Below are 24,271 nucleotides of genomic sequence, written 5' to 3' on the forward strand. Positions count from 1 at the left end.
CATAGGTAAATGGATTTCGTAGTTATGTAGATCTTTACGTAAAAGACAAGCTGGATGAAACTGGAGTTGCACTCAAAGTTATTCATGAAGTTGTGAATGAACGATGGGATGTGTGCCTCACTTTAAGTGAAAAAGGGTTTCAGCAAATCAGCTTTGTAAATAGTATAGCTACCACAAAGGTGAGTAGTTATATTAAATGATAAAAAATGTAAATGATAAAAATGTGTGCTAAGGTTATGCCCAGTCAGATATTTGATAAAAAAATAAATCTGGGTTACTAAAAATAAACAGGTGAGATAATCCTTTGCATGAGAGTATCTGGCAGAGCAATTGGATGCAATCAAAATACATTCATAGCAGTATTTCTGAATATGCATTAGTTTTTAAAACACTAGTAATCATTATCAGTGATATTGATGTCTTATGTGAGCATACATGGTATTGATTAAATATCACATGAATAGAATTTTTTTATTCCTTCCTTTTTAACACATAATAAAATAATTCTGAAGTTAAGGTAAAAAAATGTACAAACCCCTTTAAAGCTAGTAGTAGCAAGTTTTGGAGGGCAAAAATGGCTTCTGGTGTTCTTGAAAAATGGCTTTCCATTCATGGCTTTATGATGTATAAAACTGGCCTGAAATGTTGAGATTAATTTCCATTTATTTGTGTTTCTAGGACATCTAGGTGTTCTCTCCTCTTATTAGCAACTATAGTAGTGGTGAAACAATATCATAGCAAATCTTCAGTTATGATAAAGCAGCATTATACTCAGCATACTAATGTACAATCTTTGTGCTTCTCAGATTTCTGGGGTGGTCAGGCACCAAGGCAATCACCTGAAATCATCTAGTGTAACTCTCATTTATGCCTGTTTGGCATGGCCCAGGTTTAGGGATCTGAGATCCACCGTGGTGAAAGGAGGTCTTAGTCATTTCTGCTCTTCACAAATTGCACCAGATGAGTGATGTAACAACAGTCAAGTAATTCTAGTAATTGGTGAGGCTGTTTTTAGGGAATCTTAACCATGAGCTTTCCAAAAGATGAGAAAGAAAAGAATTTGTAATCAGATACTTAAAAACCCCTCCTTGCTCAGATCTCTTCTAAGAGTCAAACAGAAGAAAATTCTAATGGTAGCATAAGTGGTTCATAAGCACCAGTGATTACACTAAGTGAGGTCCATAGTCAGGCAGGTGCCCAGAAATATCAGTGTTAATCTCCATGGTAGAAAATGTGTAGTCAGTGTTTTGGTGATACATAATTTTTACTACATAACTTCTTCCAGTGTAATTTTCAGTGTAGCTGAACCAGCATTCAGTGGTAAGGGGGATAGTTTATTTCATCGTAGAATATTTACTTTCCAAGTGTGCATTTTAATTAAATGCTTCTCTGATACTTGTCAAAACTAGGGATAACATACGTATCTGGCAGTTGAAAGGTTAAAACTTAGTTTTAATTCAGGCCTCTTTATGCAACATAAAGAAGAAAAATAGCATGATCTTAAAGATGTATACAATACCTTTGTGAAGAAGCTGGCAATGTAGAGAAACTTAATAATGTGCGATATCAGGTTAAGAAAATGTATTTGAAAAAAATGAATACTAATTGACTCCTAAGTTAAATATATTGCATACACTTACTCAAAAGATTTTGAATTTGACTTTTTTGGATCAATTTTCACCCATCATGCAGTTACACGTACATTGTTATATATTCTTTAAGAAAATTCATAGAAAAAGTACTGTGTATTCTTCAAAGGTAAGTGTTGTAATTTCTAGTTTTTCCCACTCTCCCAATCCATGCCTTATGTGTGTGACTGGATGTGGAATGTTCGGGGCCGGTGAACCACCTCACCAGCAATTGATGTGCAACTACCCACTGATGAGACATAATGGCTAGTAACTAACTGCGTCAACTGCCTGTCCCCTTATCTGCTAACAGGTGAGGAGCTCATTTCAGCTGTTTTTTGGTTATTTATCGCTGTTTGCTGAAAGCTTTTCATTTCTGTTTCTGGATAAATTTCACCCAGTCGTAATTTCCCTTCCACCTTTTTTAAACTTGCTTTAAATTCCAAACAAGTTTTTTTATGTTGACGGGCGTGTAGAAGGTCAGGCAGTATGTTGAGGCACAACTCCCTTGTTTTGTTCTTGTAAATCTGTTACCTTGGTCAGGTCCCCATTTATTCACAATTTTGCCACAGTAGACCACCACAGAATTCGACTTCAGGCTCTGAGGCAGCATTTGAAAGAATGTTTGTAGCTATTACAGTTGTGCAGGTAACCTTTAGTGAGACTTGTATATAAACTAATTAAACATTGTCTTCTCAAGTTCTGAATTTCAAATACTGGCTGTAGTAGAAATTGTAGTAGAAACTTCAGTTATTAACATAGCAATCTAATGATATTTTTAATATGGCAGCACTGCTGACTGTAATACTACTAATCATTTTAGCAGAAATGCTCAGCTAATACAGATGCAGTGTCAGATAGTAGACTTGGGTGGAGGGAGCATCCCAACCTGTTAAAATTTGCTGGAGTTCAGCAAGAAATTAAGAACCATTCTAGACCTTGATGTTTTCAGGTTTATTCTAATAAAATAAATATAATAGAAAACAAATGCAAAAGAAAATAGGATTTTATTTGTATAGCTAATTAAATGAAAACTTCAAATTTATAATTAGCTTCTGAATTTGTTTGCCATATGAACCATTTATCTGTCCGAGGCTTACCTCAGAATTAATTGAGGCTGTTGTCTGTTGATGACGATATGAATAGAATGTATATGGGTGCCAGTCCAAGCTTCATTTTTAATACTTCAGTTGTTACCGTTTCATTAGGTGTCAATCATAATGGTTACCTTCTGGGAAAAGAAGGTTATACAGTTTTAGTGCTCTTTCTCATAATACAGTAGTCATAATAATCACTGACAGCCCTCTAGATTTAGAAGGTATTTTTCTTTTTCTGTCTTGTATTACGATGTACTGACAGTTGGGGCAGTTATAGGCTGTTATGCTTCTATAGTGGGTAAATGTGCCACCTACTGGTGAGATGGTTGAAAGGTTCCCAACTTTGAGCTCTGAACATCCCTCACTCATTGCTACACACTAAGAATGGACACAGGAATGGGGAACTGTTATAATAACTAATATCTTCTAAGAACAAGAATTGCTGGTAAGTAGCTATTTTTTGATATGTCAGATGTTAGTTTTAGCAAAATATTTGAAGTGTTAAAATTGAAGAAAAAAAAAAAATTGTTGAAGTTGTAAATACAAAAATATACTGAGATATTCCCGTAAGCATAAGTTTTCAGTAATGTGATGAATAAAAGTAATGCATTTTAAAATTGCCATTCAAATGTGGAATGTTTTTGAAACATGTAATTTGATATTTTCCTGTAGTAGCTTTTCTTTACAGTTTGGAGATGGATTTATTTTTCTTTAAAGTGGCAGGATGTCAGTGTATCACCTTCCACTTGAACTCTCCCTGTGCTGAAACTCTGTCATTCATATGTGAATACAAACTGTTGTGTTTTAATTTTGGTGTTTTTTGGCTTTTGGGTGGTTTTGTTTGGTTGGGTTTTTTTATGAAGAAATGGCATGAAAAAATACTTGTATGTATGGTGCTTGTAAAACACCCTAGTGGTTTGTGTTGCTGTTTAATAGGTGACTCTAGAGACTGACAGAAACCACAGATGGTTTCTTTGAAGAGCAAGTACTGGTTTGGTTATGACTAATAATATTTACCATCTTAAGCCATTTTTCTACCTCCTCTCTCTTTTTTTAATTTTCATGTCTACTTTCTACATGAAGTTGAGAACACAGCTACTATCTCCCATCAATTCAACCACTTTACATCTTCCTCAGTCTTTTCAGAAGCATACTCTGCCTTAAAATGTAGAAGCCTAACTTTTGGTTTTTGCTTGCTGGTTGTTTGCTCTTTCTTTTCGTCTGTCTTTTTGGCTGCTGTTTTTTTCTTGGTTTTGTTGTCTTCCATTTCTTATTTCTTATCTATCCTATACTTCCTCATATCCATCAAAAGCTTTTTTCTCCTTAGTGCTGTTTTTAAAATAGCTTTAAAGAAGGAGGAGTTTTTTTTGTTTGTTACCTCATGATGAATGTCTCCATAGACATGTTTTCTTTATTTTGTCTGTCCTAATGCAAATTGTTCTCAACAGGAACCATTATTTAGTCTGTATTTTAGTAAGGCACTAATTGATATTAAGCAGAGGTGATCTTCTGTTTAAAATATCGAGTGTTGAGTTAGGTATGTTTTAATTGTATAGGATATGCCTGCATCACTCCATTCTTTATTACAAGATAATAGATTTTAGTCAACGCATTATTAACTTTCTATAATAGCCACTAGAATTTAACTTTTTATTATTGTTTGTACCTTTTTATCTATATGTTTAAAGGCAGGCATTTTAATAATAAAAAATGCAAACAGCTTTCAGATATCCAGGGCTTTAGGACCATTCATATTTTTGACATCTTTCCAAAGAAAGAACGCTATTTTACCTCTAAGGGAAGTTGTGTCACCTTGGACTTGTAAATATTTAAACATATTTACCACCGTTGGTTTAGGCAATTTCAGTAGTCATTGTTCCATAGAATTAAAACTACAGGATACATACCTTCAAATACTATTTGTTCTTCCTAATCTGGAATGTTTTAGCTATGATACAAGTTTGTGCTGTTTTAGTCTTCGCTAGTGCTTCTGATTCAGATTACTTCTGCATTGTAGAATATACCCCATAATTGTTAGGTTTCTTTTACACATGTAGATCAGTGGTCATTGTTAGGATGTAATAGATCTGTAATAGACCTTTTTTTTTTTTCCAGAAAGCCTATGTGAAATGCCTTTATTTTCCAAGCAATTTTATTTCAAAATTACTTGTCTTCTAGCAGTATGTTTTGGGGTTTTTCTGTGGCTGGTTTAAAGTTTAAGTCCAAAGAGAATTGTAGCTAGAGAAGGTGATAGAAGCTTTGGGGCACCTTCTGAAGGTGATCAAATGCTTAGTGCTTCCCTGTTTAGACTGAGTTTCATCAATAGTAAAACCACTATTTAAAGATTGAAAATAATCTGTGTTTTCCTCACCCTGCCTATTGCAAAGCATGAGTTATATATGGCTTCTAAAAGGTAACTTTTCTGACTTACATACTTAAACTTTGGAAGTAATAAGTACTTCTTCCTCAGGGTCTGTTGCACTAGGGATTGTAGTTGGGAAGTGAGTACATTGCCTCTGCCAGAAGTTTTCTTGCAATAATGGCTTCACTTGAAATATGTAGTTGGGAAGGCCTTAAGCAAGGATAACCAGTACTCAGACTCCCCCTTTTTTTCTAGGGTAAAGGAGAGAATTGTGATAGGCACTGTGAATGTTTCACTTTCAGCTGTTATGGTGCAACAGAAGAAGAAAATCCTATCCATTCTTTCCTTTTTTTTTTTTTTTTTTTTTTTACTGTGATGATGCAAGAAATTGCTTATAAGTCCTTTTTTCCTTCTGCATTTGGGCAGTGACTGTGAGGGAGTCCAGCTGACTACTCTTGTTTGCTACAAAACAGGTGGTGACATGATTATGTAGATACAAGTTACAGCCGTGTGGTCTCCTAAGGGGTGGATTTGCCAGCTTATGGTTAACTGCATGCTCTGTTTGTATCTTTTGTTGCTACATCAGGTATTCATTTGGAGCAGGTTTAGCCCCTGGTGAGTTTTAAGGAGAACTGCTCATCATTTCCTTAAGGTTATCTTGCTCTGTTCTTTTAGAGTTTTCTGGATCTTGTGCTTGGCTATTTGCAGTTTGCTCTCCATTTGCCCTCACATAAGCCTCAGGCTAGCAAAGAATGCTAATAGCATTTATTCAAAGATTTCTGTAAATACAGCTAAGAAAAGGTGAGATGACTTTTGGGAAGGAATAGATGTGGATGCTGTGTATCTGAGGGTGAGCTCTTGAACATTTTTTTTTTTTTTTTTATGAACCAAATGGGGAAAGTTTAGTTTGAATGAATGTGTGATGTTTTTAGTCCAGGGTTATTTATGTGCCTGTTAAAAAGATACCTCTTGACAGCCATGTGGTGTTGCAGATACTATCACAGTGCTACAGAGTAATTTTCCGATTTGCCATACTCTTAAGGTTTTGTATCCTGTTACAAGCTGTAAGCAGCTACATTTGAAGTCCACCACTGTAGGGTGAATGAAAGGTCTCCTGCTTCTTCTGTTCCATGTAACATATGTCATTCTCACTTGTGTGAAGACTAAATGACATGAAAGAGAAACTTTAAAACGAATTTTCCTTTGTTATGCTGCAACTTAATGTGTATGGATTTCTAAATTTAAGGATTACTATATGGCTAAAAGCTATTAGGAAATTCAATGGGTTTGTTCTTTTTTTTTTTTTTTTTTCTCATTAAGGGTGGTAGGCATGTTGATTACGTGGTGGATCAGGTTGTGGGCAAACTGATAGAAGTGGTGAAAAAGAAGAATAAAGCTGGAGTTTCAGTGAAACCATTTCAGGCAAGTAACTTTATACAAAAATATTGAAAAAGATGAATGTGGTAATTTTTGTTGAGTAAATTGGTTTCTGTGTTCTCAACAGGTGAAGAATCATATATGGGTTTTTGTTAATTGCTTGATTGAAAATCCATCATTTGATTCCCAGACAAAGGAAAACATGACATTGCAGCCTAAAAGTTTTGGGTCCAAGTGCCAGCTATCTGAGAAATTTTTTAAAGCAGTAAGTAAAGCTTTTTTTTTTTTTTTTTTTTTTTTTTTTGTGTGTGTGTGAAGCAGAAATTGACATGCTGGATCGAGTGTATGTATGTTATGTAGCAGAAGATTAATTAGTGCATTATGGTGGTCTGGTGACATTAGTATACTATGAAAATGGGATGGAGGAACTTCTGTTCATTTGCTGGCCTTCATAATGGAAGCAGTGACTGTGTTTTGGCTGTTGCCCTGGTTTTAAAAGCGAGCTTCACCTGATCAGCTCATTTGTTGGAGATTCTGGTATTTATATTGGTGAAATGAATTTGACTCTTAAAACCTAAGCGTAGGCCTTGACTAATTTCTTGTGTTAAAATATTTTTCTGAAGTTCAGAATATTGTCTACCTTATTCTTTGATATCAGTCCTATTCTCTTTCACTGAAGTGAAAAGAGAGGGAAGGAACATGTCACATTTACTTACTCTTCCAGTAATCAAGGAAATGCAAAATTGTGGCTGTAGTATTCAAAGTGATCATTATTCTCAGGCAACAAGTTTAGAAATTTTGGCTGTAGACGGGCTAAGAATTGTTACTCTAAATGAATGTGTTAGAGGAAAAACCTCTACCATGTATTTCTACTAATACATTTTTATACAAGGAAGGAAAAGTGGAATTCTGTTAGCCAGAACTCATTATACTAAGTCCTATTGAGTGCCAGTAGCATAAATGGAACTCCAGTAGTAAGGAGAATGATGCCACTGCCAATACTCTTGGCATAAAAACTTAACTTATTGTATAGTAGTTTATTCTTCTAATTCTGTGTTACTGGTGGCATTCTTACAGAACTTACAGGAAAAAATGACACAACACAATCTTGTATTCATTCTTCAGATTTTGTTATATATGTTGTATTTCTATCAGTAGGTTTGATTTACAGTGTTTCTAATGTTCTCAGAAGTGAACACTGATCTCCAGAAGTGTTAAATGTTCAGCAGAATCTCTAACCAGTGAGTGCTGTATTATGCGGGATAATGAGAAGCCAAAGTTCACAGTATTTTGCTCCACCTGTATTTTCTTTTGATGCGAAACCAAACCTAAAGCAGTTTTAGTTTAGAAAATACTCTATATGCTATTTTTGCTGGAGGTGTTTGTTTTTTTCTAAATGTTATCAGTTTCTCAAGTGGTTGATATAGAGCCTTATTCTTAAATGCTTTTGGTTGTCTTTCAGCCATTTTCAGTCATTTCCAGAGAAACTTTAAATGGTCATAAATATCCCGTAAGGTTACTTTTTTGCTGTCAAAGTCCAGGAAGCAGGTGCTTAGCACCTAAAATGTCTTAGCATACCAACCATACAACATAAGATAACCTCTTATTAGGTCTCAATCCTCTTTTCCTCCTTCTACCAATTATACAAGGGGTAGAAAAGCAGCTGTGTGAGTGTTGTGTTTTGGTTTTATGTGCATAAGATGCTAGACAGTAAGGTATGTGTTAATTCCTTGACCTTTTATATGTTGCAATTTTTAAAATCTAGAGGGCTTTGAGAAACAGTGTTAGGTCAGTGACTTAAAATTGAGATACAAGAATCTGCTGTGTGAAGCTTTACTTTTCTCATCCACAATTCTGATCTGTTGCTTGTAGGCCTCTAACTGTGGTATCATAGAGAGTATTTTGAATTGGGTCAAATTCAAGGCACAAACTCAGCTGAACAAAAAATGTTCATCAGTGAAACACAGTAAAATCAAGGGCATTCCGAAACTGGATGATGCTAATGATGCTGGTAAGAGCACGTATTTTTAATGTCTTGAATATTTCATAGATTTTTCACAGACATCATCATTTTAAACCTGACTTTATTTCTCATCCTTATTTATATTTTTTAATAAAAATCTTTCTAGGTTTCTAAACTTTCTAGAGCTAGAATTAAAGCATGATGGTGAGTTTGATATTAGGAACACCATTGCCTCTAGGGAAGAGAATTAATAATGCTGAACAAAAGCAGCAGTCTAGTTCCATATTGAAAGAGCACATATTTTCTAATTGTGGTTTCCAACTAAAAAGTGTTACCAATATTCTATTTTGGAAGTGACTAGTCTTCTGGACCTTTCTAATACCAAAAGATCAGAATCTTTATAGGGTCACAAGCTATAGGAATTAGATCACGTGTGCAGACCTGAGGGAATGGTTTAAGAGACTTTTTTTATGAGACTTTAAATGCCATTAGGTTCCTGCCTAGGAATACAGGGCAAACTGGCAATCTGCTGGCTTGCTTCCTAGCACAGATAGGACTCAGGATCAGCTGGCGATATTTGTGCCAATAGCAATGGGATGGGAGTTGTCCTTGGAATTATTTGAGGGGCACATATAACTAAAGAGCTTGAAATGTTGCCAGTCTGTGCTAATGTTGGTTAATTTTTAATACATCATTATGTTAAGCAAAGATAGAGAAATTGCAATGAAGTAGGTAGGTGGGTTAAGTAGGTAAAAGCATATAAGACTGGTAAAGAGACTTTTTTTCTTTTGAGCTCTAGTGTTCAAGTGTTTTGATTCCTTGGGCTCAGGTTGTTTGGGTTTTTTTTGAGTTTTCTTCAGTATTTTATTACTTTTGCAGTTATTCAGATGTCATGTTTTGCCTCAAAAGTTGATAATCATGTCTCCTTTAACTACTGTTTTACTTGTGGAATTTGTATTCCTTAGTCAGATGCATGTTCCTAGTATTTTTCTTGCCTAGAAGAACGTGTGCTTGGAGAAATGCCATGCTTTTATGGATATCATGTGTAGTGCTCATAAATAACATAATGAATGATTTTGGATACACTTTCGTCATAGTTTTCTTTTTTTAAGCTCTGCTTTGGAGACTAGGCTTCAAAATCACTTCTTACTAGTTTTTTTCACTAGGGGCAAGGGGAAGGAAGAACTTCTAAGGGAGCTAATAAAATACTATGTTGCCTTTCACCCTGAAACTTCCCCAACTAAGGAGGCATGTAGGGATTTATTTGGGCTCAACACTGACGCTTAAAAGTTTTGCATGGCTTAGATCTGTGTTACCCAGGTATTTCTCTGCTGCCTAGTTATTCTTATATGGGGAGCAGGAACTCTGCATCTCCCAAGGAGACTTACCGAGGTATTGGTTTATTGAAGATCTGGAACATACAGATTTCTCACACTGAGGGCATTGCACATTTGGAGTGGACACACAGGAAGGCAGAGAGGCATTCAGTTTCTGAATACAATATGTGTTGTCAAATTCACACTTGGCCTGACTTTCTAAAGTGTTTGTCACAGTTTAACCCCAGCCAGCAACTTAAGCACCATGCAGCCACTCCCTCTCTCCCCCCACGCCCAGTGGGAAGGGGGAGAGAATCGGGGGAAAAAAGTAAAACTTGTGGGTTGAGATAAGAACAGTTTAATAGAACAGAAAGGAAAAAAACTAATAATGATAACAATAACAATAATAAAATGACAATAATAAAGGGATTGGAATATACAAGTGATGCACGATGCAATTGCTCACCACCTGCCGACTGATGCCCAGTTAGTTCCTGAGCGACGATCCCTCCCAGCCCCACTGCCCCCAGTTTATATACTAGACATGACAGCACATGGTATGGAATACCCCTTCGGCCAGTTTGAGTCAGCTGCCCTGGCTGTGTCCCCTCCCAACTTCTTGTGCCCCTCCAGCCTTCTTGCTGGCTGGGCATGAGAAGCTAAAAAATCCTTGACTTTAGACTAAACACTACTTAACACACTGATGTTTTCAGTTGTTGCTATCAACATTCTTCTCATACTGAACCCAAAACATAGCACTGTACCAGCTACTACGAAGACAATTAACTCTATCCCAGCCAAAGCCAGGACATGTTATATATACTGGCACAGATGTTTTAAATTGGAGGACCGCAAGTAATACATTTAGTAAAAAGTTCTTTAGTCCTTTATTTTTAAAGACTGAAGGTACCATATGGATCATCTGTTTGCTCTTGAAAATCAATAGGAATTTTTTTGTTCTTTTTGCACAAGAACTAAGCTGATACTATAATCAGGGTCTCTGACCTCAATAAAAAGCTGCTTTCGTTAAGAAAGGGAAGGCTGAAGATGATACGGAAGAGTGACTCCTTTAGTGTAGCTGAGTGTCTCTTGGTTGCTCTGCTCTTCAGAACTTGTCTCGATGAACTTTAGTTGGGGACTGCATCTGACTGAAAGCTTGATGAAAAGGAAGTCCTGGTGCCATGAGAATTCTTTAATGAGTACACAGACAAAACACTGTAGAACTATCCATCTTTCTTCCTGTCTTTGGGAGCTTAATAGAAAGGATGGGGGATTCTCAGGGTCAGGTGAGGTAAGGACTGTACGTGCTCTTTCTGTGTGTGAGAGGTGATGATCACTTCCAGGTCCAAAAAATTCAACTCTTTGCTATATGAATGTTTGCTAGGAATGTGCACATGACTAAGCACATTGTGAAGACTTACACAGTTACAAATAGTCTTTTCAAAAGAATTTCAGACCTCTCCATAAGCTGGAGAAAAGGTTTAAGTGATGCATGAAGATACAGTTTCAGGGGGATTGCTTCAGGACATTCATACATGTCACACACAGGTTATCTGTAATCTGGCAGTGAAATACAGTAGTCTTATGTGATGTAGTTGTGTTTCAGGACAAATAACTATTTGTAAGGATCCCAGGAATTACACTTTCATAAGCACCCAAATCAGATGAGGGAACATGCTTGGCTTTGGTTTCTAATAGCAGGTGCCAGCAGTTGTTAGACTGAAGTAGTCCAGTGCAGCTGGGAGAGAATAGTGTCTGGCCACAAATCTGTCTGGCTTTTAATTCTTCCTGTGGTTTTTATATTTTATTTTTACTTCAAGAATGAATTTGTAGCTGAGGTCCAGCATCCACAGGTTTCTTGGGTGCCAGGTACCACTGAATTCTTTAATCAGTACTGGTTAATGCTTGGAAATAGGAGAGAGGTATATCTGTACAGTGATGTACTTGCTGCAGACTTCCTTCTGCACTGAAAAGAATGAGTCCTATACCTGATCATTCTTGCTTTCTTGAGATCTTGATGAGGTATACATAGTTCTATGGCTTCTTGGAGAAGAGGTGGAAATGAAAGGAAAAATAAAGAACCAGGAATAGGAATATATGATTGTAAGGGAGCAGCTAGATTATTAAATCTGGTGAGGTATAAAAGCATTCTTTGAACCTACAAGTTCCTGTAGTTTTCTTTTTGAGTTCTTTAAAGCTGTGTTCAGGAAAATACCCGGCACATTGCGTGTCCATGAAATTAATTGCTAATGATCGTATCCATTCTGTAAGAAAGTGCACCTGAATGATATTCAGATGTGTTTTTTGCAGTTCATTTAGGGAAAAAAAAATTGCTGTCATATATTCTAAAACAGCAGACTCGTATTTTTCTTGGTATTTGGATTCCACTTTGCTGATAGCATGGTGGCTATTGACACCTTTTGATACAGTGTGAATAGCTGCCTAATTTAGATTATATTAAGCCATGTGTCTGATGCAGAAGACCAAAGATGTTGAATGTAAGTTCTGTGTAATAGAAAGTATGGGGTTGTTTTTACGTACCAGGTAAAGGCAAATCAAAGCACCTATTTTAAATGCCAATATATTCAAAACTATCTTATTAACAGTAGGTGAGACTCAACCAGCTTGAATTTTTTTGCAGTCTTTCCTACCACTTGGCCTTGATAAAATAGCAAAATGGCTTAATGAGCATTTGCACCCTTGGAAGAGGGTGGGTTCCTTGTTTGAACGTGTTTATTATTTAGAATATCTATTCAACTATCACAGTTGCAATATATAGAATATACATGTCATACCAGTTTTGAGCACGCTGGATACACAGGCACCAAAGTGCAGTGTGTCTTGTAGAATCAAAATTACACTACTAGTAAAGATTTGTTTCTTCTGTTTGAGAAATTCCTGAGAATGTATAATAAGTGCAAACATTCTGATCTTTTGAGCTTTTCTGTCAAGTTTTTCTTACAGTTGCCTGGCTTCAGCCGATGGACAATAAAAAAAGAACCCCAAAATGTAATTTAATCAGTTACTTCTGAAAATATACTGTGAGGAAAGGGGAAGTGCAGAATGGGGAATAACTCCTATATATAAAGTCAGGCATGCATAATGTATGTGTGTAAAAAACTTGCAGCTAGAAGAATGAAATGGTAAAGGTACAGAAGCAATCTGGGGTTTTTGTGCAGATGTGTGGGGACCATTACATAAGATGTGCTACCATTGCATCCCATTTTGTCTGTTTTGCTCCTCGTCCATAGCAATCCATAGCGTATAGCTAAGGGCAAGGATACTCATTCTTGTTGTGTAGTTTTAGTGGTATGGAGGGCCATCCACAAAAATAGAAATTCAGCCTATTTAAATTACCTGAGGTAGAGTAGGAAGAATATTCATGACTGATGCAATTCTATTTGTTATTTGAGTTTAAAAGTTACACTTTCTGTTTTTTTGCCTTGCTTCTACTTCTTCCTGGACTGCAGGTGGCAAACATTCCTTGGACTGCACGTTAATATTAACAGAAGGAGACTCTGCCAAATCTTTAGCTGTCTCTGGCTTAGGTGTGATTGGTAGAGACAGATACGGAGTATTCCCACTCAGGGGTAAAATTCTCAATGTTCGAGAAGCTTCTCACAAACAGGTAAGTAGTCCTGTCATTTCCTTTTAGCTGACAAATGGATATCTACTGTTTATTTTTTATTTCTAGGGTTACATCATCTTTTTTTTTTTTTTTTTTTTTTTTCATGAAAATCTTGGGGCTGGGATTCCATAACATACCAGCTACTTTAAAGCCTGGGATAAGCCTGGAAATATTAAATGTAGTAGTACAGTACTGGAATGATAAAGTTCATTTCTTCACAAGTGAAGGAAATTCTGCTATGACTCATATTAACTTTTTACATGAATACTTAAAAACCCTAAAATTTTATATTCTCTCCATTGCCATGTGATTTCATTCACTCCCAATGTGGGACAGTAGCAGCAGCATTACCCCATTGCGTTACTTCTGCTGCCCGCCATACTTTGTTTATAATAAGAGTTGTGTTGCAGATGCCCATAGAAATATTGGAAAGAGAAGGCAGCTTTGTGAGATGACTTTGTTACGTGCACTTTTCTCCCTGCCTTCTGAACCCAAAGTGCTTTGCTCTGGTTGTAGAGGAGAAAGGGAGTGGTGCAGTCTTGAGAATTTGCACGTACAGAAGAAATATTTGCAAATGTGAAGGCTGCAAGGGGGCTGGAGATAAAAAGGTTATGAAGTTGAGGTAGGGGTGCATTGAAAAAGTAGCTACAAAGTCCACCTAAAAAAGATTGGGATATTTCCGAATTTCTGCTTTTTACACTGACTGAAACAATAACTTTTTTATACAGATTATGGAAAATGCAGAAATCAACAACATCATCAAAATAGTTGGACTACAATACAAGAAAAGCTATGAAGATCCAGAATCTCTGAAAAGTTTGAGATATGGAAAAATTATGATCATGACAGATCAGGTTAGTCTGAACTTCACAGGTTTTAATATACAGAGCTTAAAACGAGTTTTGCTGTAATTTGTAGGTTATATTTTTGTGCATTATAACCTCTCTCTGCGTTATGACAATACGGATATATTCAGAGGGAGTCCCTAATGTATAAGGTTTCTTTATGGGAATAATTTATGTGTTGTTTTGGTTACTCCAAATGAACAACTGAAGTTTGCTGCACAGTAGCAGATGCCAAAGTAATAATAAAAACATGTATAAATGGGAATGGTTTTGATAACTCAAAAATATGTTATAAGTAAGGACAAAAGAGAACAGTAGATGTCATGTCCCAATTTCTCAGGATGACAACTCAGGTTTGCTGATTCCCAGGTCAGAATTAAAGTGAAATGACCCCAGGGATCCTTTAACTCACAAAACTCAACTTTTATTCACTCACAACAAGAATTGGCATGCTCACCACAAAAATTGGTATACTCACAACAAAAACTGGCATGAAACTACCTCAGTAAACTGTGTAACGTGCTAACCATACATTACCAAACATATACTACAGGCCTTCCTTATCTGGGGATCAGTTAAGGGAAGACAATAAGGAGAGCCCTCCCGTTGAGTCACAAGGTTCAGAGCAGACCCCCTTGCTTTCTAGACTCCTCCTCAGAGAGGAGCTTAGGGGCGGCTGGATCCACTCCTAGTCCCAGACTTGGTCAACGGTTTATGTCTAAAGGGATAAGGTGTAGGGATTATGGAAAAAAAGCCGGGGGGGGTGGGGAGGGGAGGGGGGAGCGGAGAGAGAGAAGAGAAAGATTTCACTGGTCCTGGGTCCAGCGTTGGTTCAGTCAGCTGAGAGGTCTAGTTCCAGTGGGCGCATGCATGTGGGGCTTCAGTTCGTGTGTCCTTTTATCATCCTTGCGCCTCCTTCGGGCGGGCACTCAAACTCATTAGGCTAATTAGGTGTCATGCATGGTTTGTGCTTTCAGAACCTTTGGGAAATGGGTCAGTGGGCTTGGGGGTCGTTTGGGGAGTAACTTCCCCTTCCCTGCAGATGTGATCTTTTGCCATGTATAGTTAACTGCCCTGCTCGGCTTATCAGAACAGCATGTCAGAACACAGAGCTGTGCACCCTCCTGCATGCCCTCCCCCCTCCCTGTCCTGTTGCTGATCTGTGCTGGTCAGCTTCTCTTCACCTGTGGTTCCTTGCTATGCAGGGTAGACAGAACTTGCCCCACCACAAATAAGACATTAACTCTGTCAGTCTCTCACAGCAGATGAGGTAATATTGCTAGAAAGTCAGGGAGAGACAAGAATGCAGGCAATTGTTTTTGGATAATCTCATGAAGTGTGTGTCTATTGTTCAGATTTTAGAAGTCTAGGAATCCTATGCTTTGGATATTGGTGAAGCTTTTATATTTTTTCCTGGAGAGGCTGAACTATCAGGCATCTTAACACCAGTGAGAACTGTGGGCCAGGCTTGGCTTTCTTCCACAAAGATTTGGCTCCATCGTGTCTGGGAGAGCTGTCTAGCTCTCAAAGAAAACATGTCGAAGAAATGTTTGAGCTGCAACTGTGCACTTGGCTTGGAAGAGCTTATTATTAGCTCAGGGATAGTGCCATTCACAGGTGGCTATTTTATACCCAGGTCCAGTTGGGAATCCAAATTAAAACTAACTGTTCCCTTCTATGTTTTCTGTCAACAGACATTGTTTTGATGTATCCAGGCCAGTGAGTGGGTTTTTTGGTGGTTTTGGGGGATCTGACATTTTATAAGATTGCCTCATGTTTTCATGTTCTGATTCAGGATCAGGATGGATCTCACATAAAAGGCTTGTTGATCAATTTTATTCATCACAATTGGCCATCACTGTTGAAACATGGTTTTCTTGAGGAATTCATCACTCCTATTGTAAAGGTATGGGTTCTATTAATGAGATTTTATGTATTACTTACAGTGCAACAGAAAAGTTGATAAGTGGTTTTTTTTTTTTTTAAAGGCAAGCAAAAATAAGCAAGAACTTTCATTCTATAGTATTCCTGAATTTGACGAGTGGAAGAAGCATATGGAGAATCATAAAGCGTGGAAGATAAAATACTACAAAGGTTTGTTTAAAAACAAATAAGTGAACCTCGTGGATCTAAAAATACATAATAAATGGATGCTATGAAGTTTTATTTTTAGCTGTTTTCATGATAGTATCTTCTGTAATGATTTTATAATATTCCAAGTAAAATAAAAGGGGTAAAATAATAAAACTTTTGAATGTGGAGTAACTATTTCTTTTTATTGTACAGGTTTGGGTACCAGCACTGCTAAAGAAGCAAAAGAATATTTTGCTGACATGGAAAGACATCGAATCTTATTTCGATACGCTGGTCCGGAAGATGATGCTGCCATTACACTGGTAAGAACTTATAAAAGTGCTTCTATATGATATGTTTTAGTTTCCATTGTTTGCTGAAAACAGCATGTGAGGAAGTCCTAACAGTTTTGGCATGTTTTGTTTGTTTTGCATGGGGTTGTGGGGTTTTTTTTTGTTGTTGTTGTTGGTTGCTTGGGTTTTTGGGGGTGGGGGAAGGGGGAGAGGAACTGAAAAAAATACTTTTGGGAGAGGAAGAAGTGTTTGGAAAAGATTTTGAATTTTGGAATAAGAGCTTTATCCACAGTACAAAATCAGCTCTACCTTCTGCTTAGTAGCTTTGACCAATTTTGTGTGGTGTGGATATCAAGAAACATTACATTCAGACTTGCTTTTAAAGACAACATGCAAGACTATTCTGAGTAAGGCAATAGAGCGCAAACAAATGATGTTTCACATCTACTTAGGGATCTGAATTTTGCTTCTGAGCAAATAAGATCAGACATATTATTTATTCATTGAGGGTATATCAGCGTGGCATACGTGTATTCATGCATGTGTTCTACATATTTGAATTTGAAATCTTTTAGACAGTTGTGTGCAGGAAAGTACTTCTATTTCAAAAAGAACTTGTGGAAGGACAAAGGATGTAGTGTCTGGAAAGCTGTTTTCTCAAGAAATGTTTCACTTTTTATCTACTTCAATTTGCTATTTTAATTGTAGGTGATATTAGAGAGAAAAAGGGGTAGGAGAGAAAGAATAAAAATAGGAAAATACCTATCTTGGACAAAACAACTTTTTTGTTATATAACAGCTTTTTCCTTATACTGTGGATCTAGTAAAACGTTGTGTTTTTACTAACAGAAGGGTATAGTAGGTATCTGTTCTGTTGAAGAAAACCAGCCTGATGTCTCAGAAGTTATTTGTACCACTCATTTTACTTCTGCCCAAGATGCACTTAAATATAATCCATGTATGTGGTTCCCCATCCCAGAGAAGTGTGTTCATGTAGACAGAAAAGGAGTCTGTATATTTACATATACATTAAACCAATTGGTGCAGAGACCCTGAACTCCCTGATTAAAATTCTGAGCTCTATTTCTGCAAATAGACTTCCTGGCATGTGCAGGACAACCGGGGGATCATGACCAGCCAGCATGGGTTCATGAAAGGCAGGTTCTGCTTGACCAACCTGATCTCCTTCTATGACCAGGTGACCCACCTAGTGGATGAGAGAAAGGCTGTGGATGTTGTCTGCCTGGACTTCAGTAAGGCCTTTGACAGTCTCTCATGGCATACTCCTTGAGAAGCTGGCGGCTCATGGCTTAGACAAGTGTACTCTTCGCTGGGTAAAAAACTGGCTGGATGGACGAGCCCAGAGGGTTGTGGTGAATGGAGTTAAATCCAGTTGGCAGCGGGCCACAAGTGGTGTTCCCCAGGGCTCAGTACCGGGGCCAGTTCTGGTTAATATCTTTAATAATGATCTGGACAAGGGGATCAAGGGCAGCCTCAGTAACTTTGCAAACAACACTAAGTTGGGTGGGAGTGTTGATCTGCTTGAGGGCAGAAAGCCTCTACAGAGGGATCTAGACAGGCTGGATTGATGGGCCAAGGCCAGTTGTATGAGGTTCAACAAGGCCAAGTGCCGGGTCCTGCACTTGTGTCACAACAACCCCATGCAACGCTACAGGCTTGGGAAAGAGCGGCTGAAAAGCTGCCTGGTGGAAAAGGACCTGGGGGTGCTTGTTGGCAGCCGGCTGAATATGAGCCAGCAGTGTGCCCAGGTGGCCAAGAAGGCCAATGGCATCCTGGCCTGCATCAGAAATAGTGTGGCCAGCAGGAGCAGGGAAGTGATTGTTCCCTTGTATTCGGCACTGGTGAGGCCACACCTTGAGTACTGTGTTCAGTTTTGGGCCCCTCACTACAGAGAAGACATTGAGGTGCTGGAACGTGTCCAGACAAGGGCAACCAAGTTGGTGAGGGGCCTGGAGCACAAGTCTTACGAGGACCGGTTGAGGGAACTGGGGTTGTTTAGTCTGGAGAAAAGGAGGCTGAGGGGAGACCTTATAGCTCTCTACAACTACCTGAAAGGAGGTTGTAGTGAGGTGGGTGTCAGTCTCTTCTGTCAGGTGGCTGGAGATAGGATGAGAGGAAATGGCCTCAAGTTGCGGCAAGGGAGGTTTAGATTGGGTATTAGGAAAAATTTCTTTACTGAGAGGGTTGTCAGGCATTGGAATGGGCTGCCCAGGGAAGTGGTTGAGTCACCATCCCTGGAGGTATTCAAAAAGCACGTAGACAAGGTGCTTAAGGACATGGTTTAGTGGGCATGGTTGACGGTTGGACTCGATTTTTAAAGGTCTTTTCCAACCTAAATGATTCTATGGTTCTATATACAGTCTGATATCAGAGGCCATATAACCTGTTACGGCTGATCCTCACTATTGTCTAAAATCATATTCTATCAATTTGTGATGAAGCTAGTCATCTGTTATACTGGGAACAACTACTGACTAGTACTGAAGCTGTTAACAGAAGCTTCACTTATACTCCTACCTACCTACATTTTCTCTGCTGATAGCTATAATCCCAGCCCTAAGTTTACCTCTGGGCATAGGTGGTGTAAGATTATGGGTCCTACCAGGCCTCATGATAGCTGTAATCTAGGAAAACAAAAATTATTTCACATAGCAAATTCTTCAGCATTCTGAAGAACTCTTTTGCTAGCAAATGAAGTCTTAGAATAACAGGTTTAAGTGGAGAAGGAAAAACCCCTTTTAATTCTATTCAAGAATACATATTCAAGAATAATTTTTAATCAAACTTTCTATTCTATTAAAATAATTTTTATGCTGATCCAGGTCTTGGTCATTGGTTGCTTCAGTGATCTAGAAAAAGTATAGATATACTGAAAGGAGCCAGAATAAAATTGTAAGAATTTAGTCATGTTTTTACAAAAGCCTAATCTTAAGCCTTCAGATGTCTGACATTGTGAATTATTGAGCTTTGTTTACAAAGGAAGTCGATCTGATGCAAACCAGGGTGATACCACTTAGTCCCTTTCTCAGAGAGTAAGTTGCTAAGGTTTACAACTAATTATGTAATACCATGGTCTCCAAGGAAATGAAGACTAGTCCCTGAGCTCTTTTGGAGTGCTCCAGTTAGAGTCCTTTAAAAAAGATAGCACTGATGACTGTCATCTTACGCAGGAGAGTGGTTGAAATCAGGACATGATGGAGTCTCTATATGTTATTTCCTGAGGCAAAAAGGCAGTACTTTAACAACTCACAAAACTTTCCCAAAGTAGTTGAAATTTTGCTTAAACCGCATATTTAGTTTTTATGTATTCTTCTCTTAGTCTTCTGGAAAAGAAACTCAGTGGAGGGGAACTCTATTTCTGTAACAGGACAAAGTCTTTCAGAACATTCCTGTGTCTTTTTGTACTGATAAGTGGTTGCTTTAAAGTGATGCCTTGTCATGGTGAAGACTAAGGCCCTCAGTCAGCTGCCCTAAACTCTGGCTTAGTCTTTTCATGAAGTGTCAATTTTGTCAAGTTGTCAGTTTTCTTAAGAGGACTAGGGCCAACCGCTCAGGAACTGCTACAAATTATTGGCATTCTATGGCTGACAGAGTAAACAGGGCATGGAGAAGACAAGAAGAGTGGGGTATTTTTTCTAATACCTTCAGTTAATTTTCTTGATGACAGCTCGTTATAGTTCAGTCTAAATGATGAACCCAACCTTAAAGTTATTTGGGGAAAGAGCCCAACACCTTTAAACTTGTGTATCAAAGGACAACTCTGATGTGAAGAGAGGAATAAGAATGGTAAGATTTGTCTAAATGTGTACAGATGTTGGGAAAGTAATATACATTTAAATTATGATCAGTGAGAGATCTGTCAGTTCAAAAAACCTTGTGCAACAGTGTCCGAAAGGTCTTGTGCTTGTATTGCTGCTTAAATGTAAGCATTAGTTATATGGATTATCTTGTCCATATAAGTATTATTGAATACTTGATCAGATAGTGCAGTACACTTAAAATTCTGACTAAAGTAACATATATATGCTGATAATTTAGTGTACTTGGAATCTTTTCAGGCCTTCAGTAAGAAGAAGATTGATGATCGAAAAGAATGGTTAACAAACTTCATGGAGGACAGGCGACAGCGTCGGCTACATGGCCTTCCTGAGGTGAGTCCTAAATAATAATAATAATAATAAATCAAGTGGATGAGATTTAAATGTAATCTAGTTTCTGTACTGAATGAATAATGTATGTGGGTTTTTTTCAGCAATTTTTATATGGTACAGCAACAAAACATTTGACTTACAATGACTTCATTAACAAGGAGTTGATCCTTTTCTCAAATTCAGACAACGAGAGATCTATTCCTTCCCTTGTTGATGGTAAGCTGATAATTCGTTATGATTTGTTGGAATGCCTCTTTGTTGGTTTTTAAGTCTGTGATTTGTATTGGAAATCAATGCATTCAAGTAGAGAATACAAGAACTTTTATATTTTTGTTATCATTCATATGCTAAGGAATTGCTATGTTTCTTCTGTGAGGAAGTTTAAGCTGTTGCAGTGAAGCCTTTTTACTTAACCAGACCTATTCCCTAGACCATACAAGTGTTTTGTTTCTAGTCAAACCATCAGAGAAAACAAGTCTTTTAAGTGTTGATAATAATTAAAATTCAAGTCAGCAGCTGAGTGCAGATGAAGATGCAAATGTTTTCTCCCTTCAGTCTTATATCACAGGCAGTGTTTTAGTGGTTCTGACTTTTCCTGTAATCTTGCTAGAGTTCTGTCAATCAGGTTTGCTAACTCTCCCCTTGCAATAGCATGAATATTAAAAGAAACAGCTTACTACGCTACAGCTTCATTTGTAAAACTGTCTGCAGACAGCATGAGAAGGAATTCCTGCTTATATTATTGTCAATATGCATATGCTTACTAAGATACAGAAAAAAGGCCTTGAGGTTTCATGGGGAAAACAATAAAGTGCATTTATCTCTACTTTCCAGTGTGTTTTTTATAGTGGGGGTGGTCAGCCTTCTTGACACTACAGACCCATACCAAAATATTCATGCAGCAAGAGCTTTTTATATTTTAGATGAGAAAGTGGGAGAGGTCACAGGTGGATAGAGGTAGTAGCTTCCTGGTAGGATGGATCTCCTGCTCTGCTGCAGAATGAGGCTGGGTTAGGAATGCAGAAACATCTCTAGGCAATCGAAGAATGTCAGTCTCTGTTTCAGCTTCTCCAGACTTACTTCCTCCTATAGCTGGGTACTTGGATTAACTGGTAGTCTCTATGCAAGCATTTAATAGTTTATTGCTCTGGAGGAAGATTCACCATAGAGCTATATGTTTCAAGAGGTCATTGTTCCTTGTAACATACTCTACGCTGACTGCTTTCTCAGAAACAGCAGAATAATTTTGCTGAAACTTAAAATAAAGAATGAACTTGCAGTAGATAACTGTTCATTTGAATTAAAGTTCTCCAAGACTGTGTCTACAGAAGTGTAAGAAAATGAGAAGGGAATATACCTATTTATATATTTGCATGCATGTGTGTGTATGTAATATAATGTACGTATACATATTATAATACATATTTTATACAATTGCTATCAGTGTTACATATATAATATTATGTATAACACTATACGTATATAGTATATAGATATAGTATTTACATTATTATACACATAATATTTTACATATTTTTTATATATATAATTGCTGTCAGTGTTTCTGCCAACTTTGCCTGTAATTCTGCATTCTGGGCATGGATATGTGAACTGTTCAGCAGGTAGTACTCTAGCAATGTTCTTCAGTATCATCAGGTGATATGTAACAGGCTAGTCCAGTGGCAAATCTCAGAAAAAATAAAGAGGAAGAACATTTTGACTGTCTCTTCACAGTTACTAGTTACCACTCTTACTCCTTGGTGATTCTCCTGTGTAAAGGAAATCCTCTAAGTCTGTTACATTCAATAGATCTTTGGTAGCAAAACACGATGCAGGCCCATTGTAAAGAAAATTGGATGTTGCATATTTAAATGAAATGGAGATTGGAGTCAGTATCTTTTTTTCAATTTTTGCTCTTACGTTTGACCCAGGTTAGTAATGGTGACACATCGCAATATTTTAGTGCACTTCAGAAATGTATGTGAATTAAAACACTGAATAGATCAACAAGCATGATCTAGACCTGGTTATCAGTTCTAGATGACATGCACAAAAAATTCTGCAATCCCTGCCACACAGATGTTGTACTTAGTGTGCCTAAACAATAAAAATAAATCAGAAGATCAAAGAGACTGGCTTGTTTCTTAAAACTTTGAGATCTAAAAGGGAGACAAATAACATATCTTTTTGTTGAATTTTAATGATTCTTTGAGAATTGCACACAAAAAGTAAAATTTCAGTGCTTTAAAATACATGTAAGCTACAGTTACAGTTGTCACTGCTGAATTTGTGTTGATATTCTTAGGAAAAAGATTTTGCTGAGTAGAGTGGAAAGAAACAACTCGACTTGTGGAAACTGTACATTTAGGATAAAGTTGCTGTTTATTAGATTAATGTGTTGTATGCTGCATAGTAATGACTGGCTGAAAGGGTTATGTTTCCACTTGTCTGGTAACTTTTTCAGTTTGGTGAAATTTTTTTGTTACTTTAAAAGAACTGAGATGTTTGTTATTTTGTTAATATCACAGTGTGAATTTGTTTCCATTTAATGTTTAGGCTTCTTTTGAGAGATTAGAAATGATGATAAGGCAAAACAAGTTTATTACTTAAAAACATATGCTTGTGTATGTGTTGAAAATGGGATATTCTTCTTAATAGGTTTAAAACCAGGGCAACGCAAAGTTTTATTCACTTGCTTTAAGAGAAACGATAAACGTGAAGTAAAGGTTGCTCAGCTGGCTGGTTCTGTTGCTGAAATGTCAGCTTATCACCATGGGGAGGTGAGTATGAAGAATGGCAAAGTTGTGAGGATTTTTAGCCTGTATAAAATACTAGGTGAATGTTTACTGCATTGCAATTGCAAACCTATTGACTATAAGTCTACTAATCACAGGTTTACATCTAAAGAAAATGAACCAAATAGTATGTAGCTTAATAAGACAGCATATTTCCATTCTTTCCAAGTCTTTGAGCTCAGTGGTATCCCAAATAGTTTGTGGGTTGTGGCAAAATAGTAGATAACTAATTACCTAGGTAACTTCTAGATTCTCAAATCATAGGAATACAGGAACTATGTACTAGGACAATTTTTGTCTTAAACGAGAAATATAGTGTTTTAAGGTAAGAAGAGGAGATACTGTTCCTCAAAAACCTGGTGCAGTGTTGGAACAAAGATTACTTCTAGCTCCTGTTTTGTTTATATTTATCTGAAATATTAGCAGGAGTTGCCATATTAAGTCTCTCTTCATCCCTCCTTCTCTCCCTTTAAAAGCAATGAGTAGTAGCTTGTGCAGTAGTAAGCACAGTCAGTTTGTGCCCCTTTCTTTCCTCTAGAGAAGTGCTTTATTAAAAATGGAGAAGCCCAGGGGTTTTCATAAGCATAGAATTTAAGGACACTTAAATCAGGGAGGCAATGTGGCTGTGGAAGAGGAAGCATTATGTTTTGCCAGCAGCTTTTGTAATAGGGTTACAACATTCCTTTCTCAGGGAGACTACGTTTTTGAACTTGAATTCAGGT

At 37.3% G+C, this 24,271-nt stretch overlaps 1 protein-coding gene across 2 annotated transcripts in view; it reads left to right on the top strand.

Moving 5' to 3' along the window:
• The window catches only part of TOP2B (DNA topoisomerase II beta), a 72,532-nt gene that overhangs the window by 26,351 nt on the left and 21,910 nt on the right, over nt 1–24,271 (top strand). For both annotated transcript variants that reach the window (XM_052797928.1, XM_052797937.1), the window contains exons 8-19: nt 6–179; nt 6,408–6,509; nt 6,592–6,729; nt 8,337–8,475; nt 13,214–13,371; nt 14,100–14,225; nt 16,012–16,122; nt 16,205–16,310; nt 16,503–16,612; nt 20,662–20,754; nt 20,856–20,970; nt 23,413–23,534. In XM_052797928.1, the coding sequence (XP_052653888.1) occupies nt 6–179; nt 6,408–6,509; nt 6,592–6,729; nt 8,337–8,475; nt 13,214–13,371; nt 14,100–14,225; nt 16,012–16,122; nt 16,205–16,310; nt 16,503–16,612; nt 20,662–20,754; nt 20,856–20,970; nt 23,413–23,534 (1,494 nt within the window). The remainder of the gene's footprint in view (nt 1–5; nt 180–6,407; nt 6,510–6,591; nt 6,730–8,336; nt 8,476–13,213; nt 13,372–14,099; nt 14,226–16,011; nt 16,123–16,204; nt 16,311–16,502; nt 16,613–20,661; nt 20,755–20,855; nt 20,971–23,412; nt 23,535–24,271) is intronic.

This window comes from Harpia harpyja, chromosome 1, assembly GCF_026419915.1.
Source record: "Harpia harpyja isolate bHarHar1 chromosome 1, bHarHar1 primary haplotype, whole genome shotgun sequence".
NCBI lineage: Eukaryota > Metazoa > Chordata > Aves > Accipitriformes > Accipitridae > Harpia > Harpia harpyja.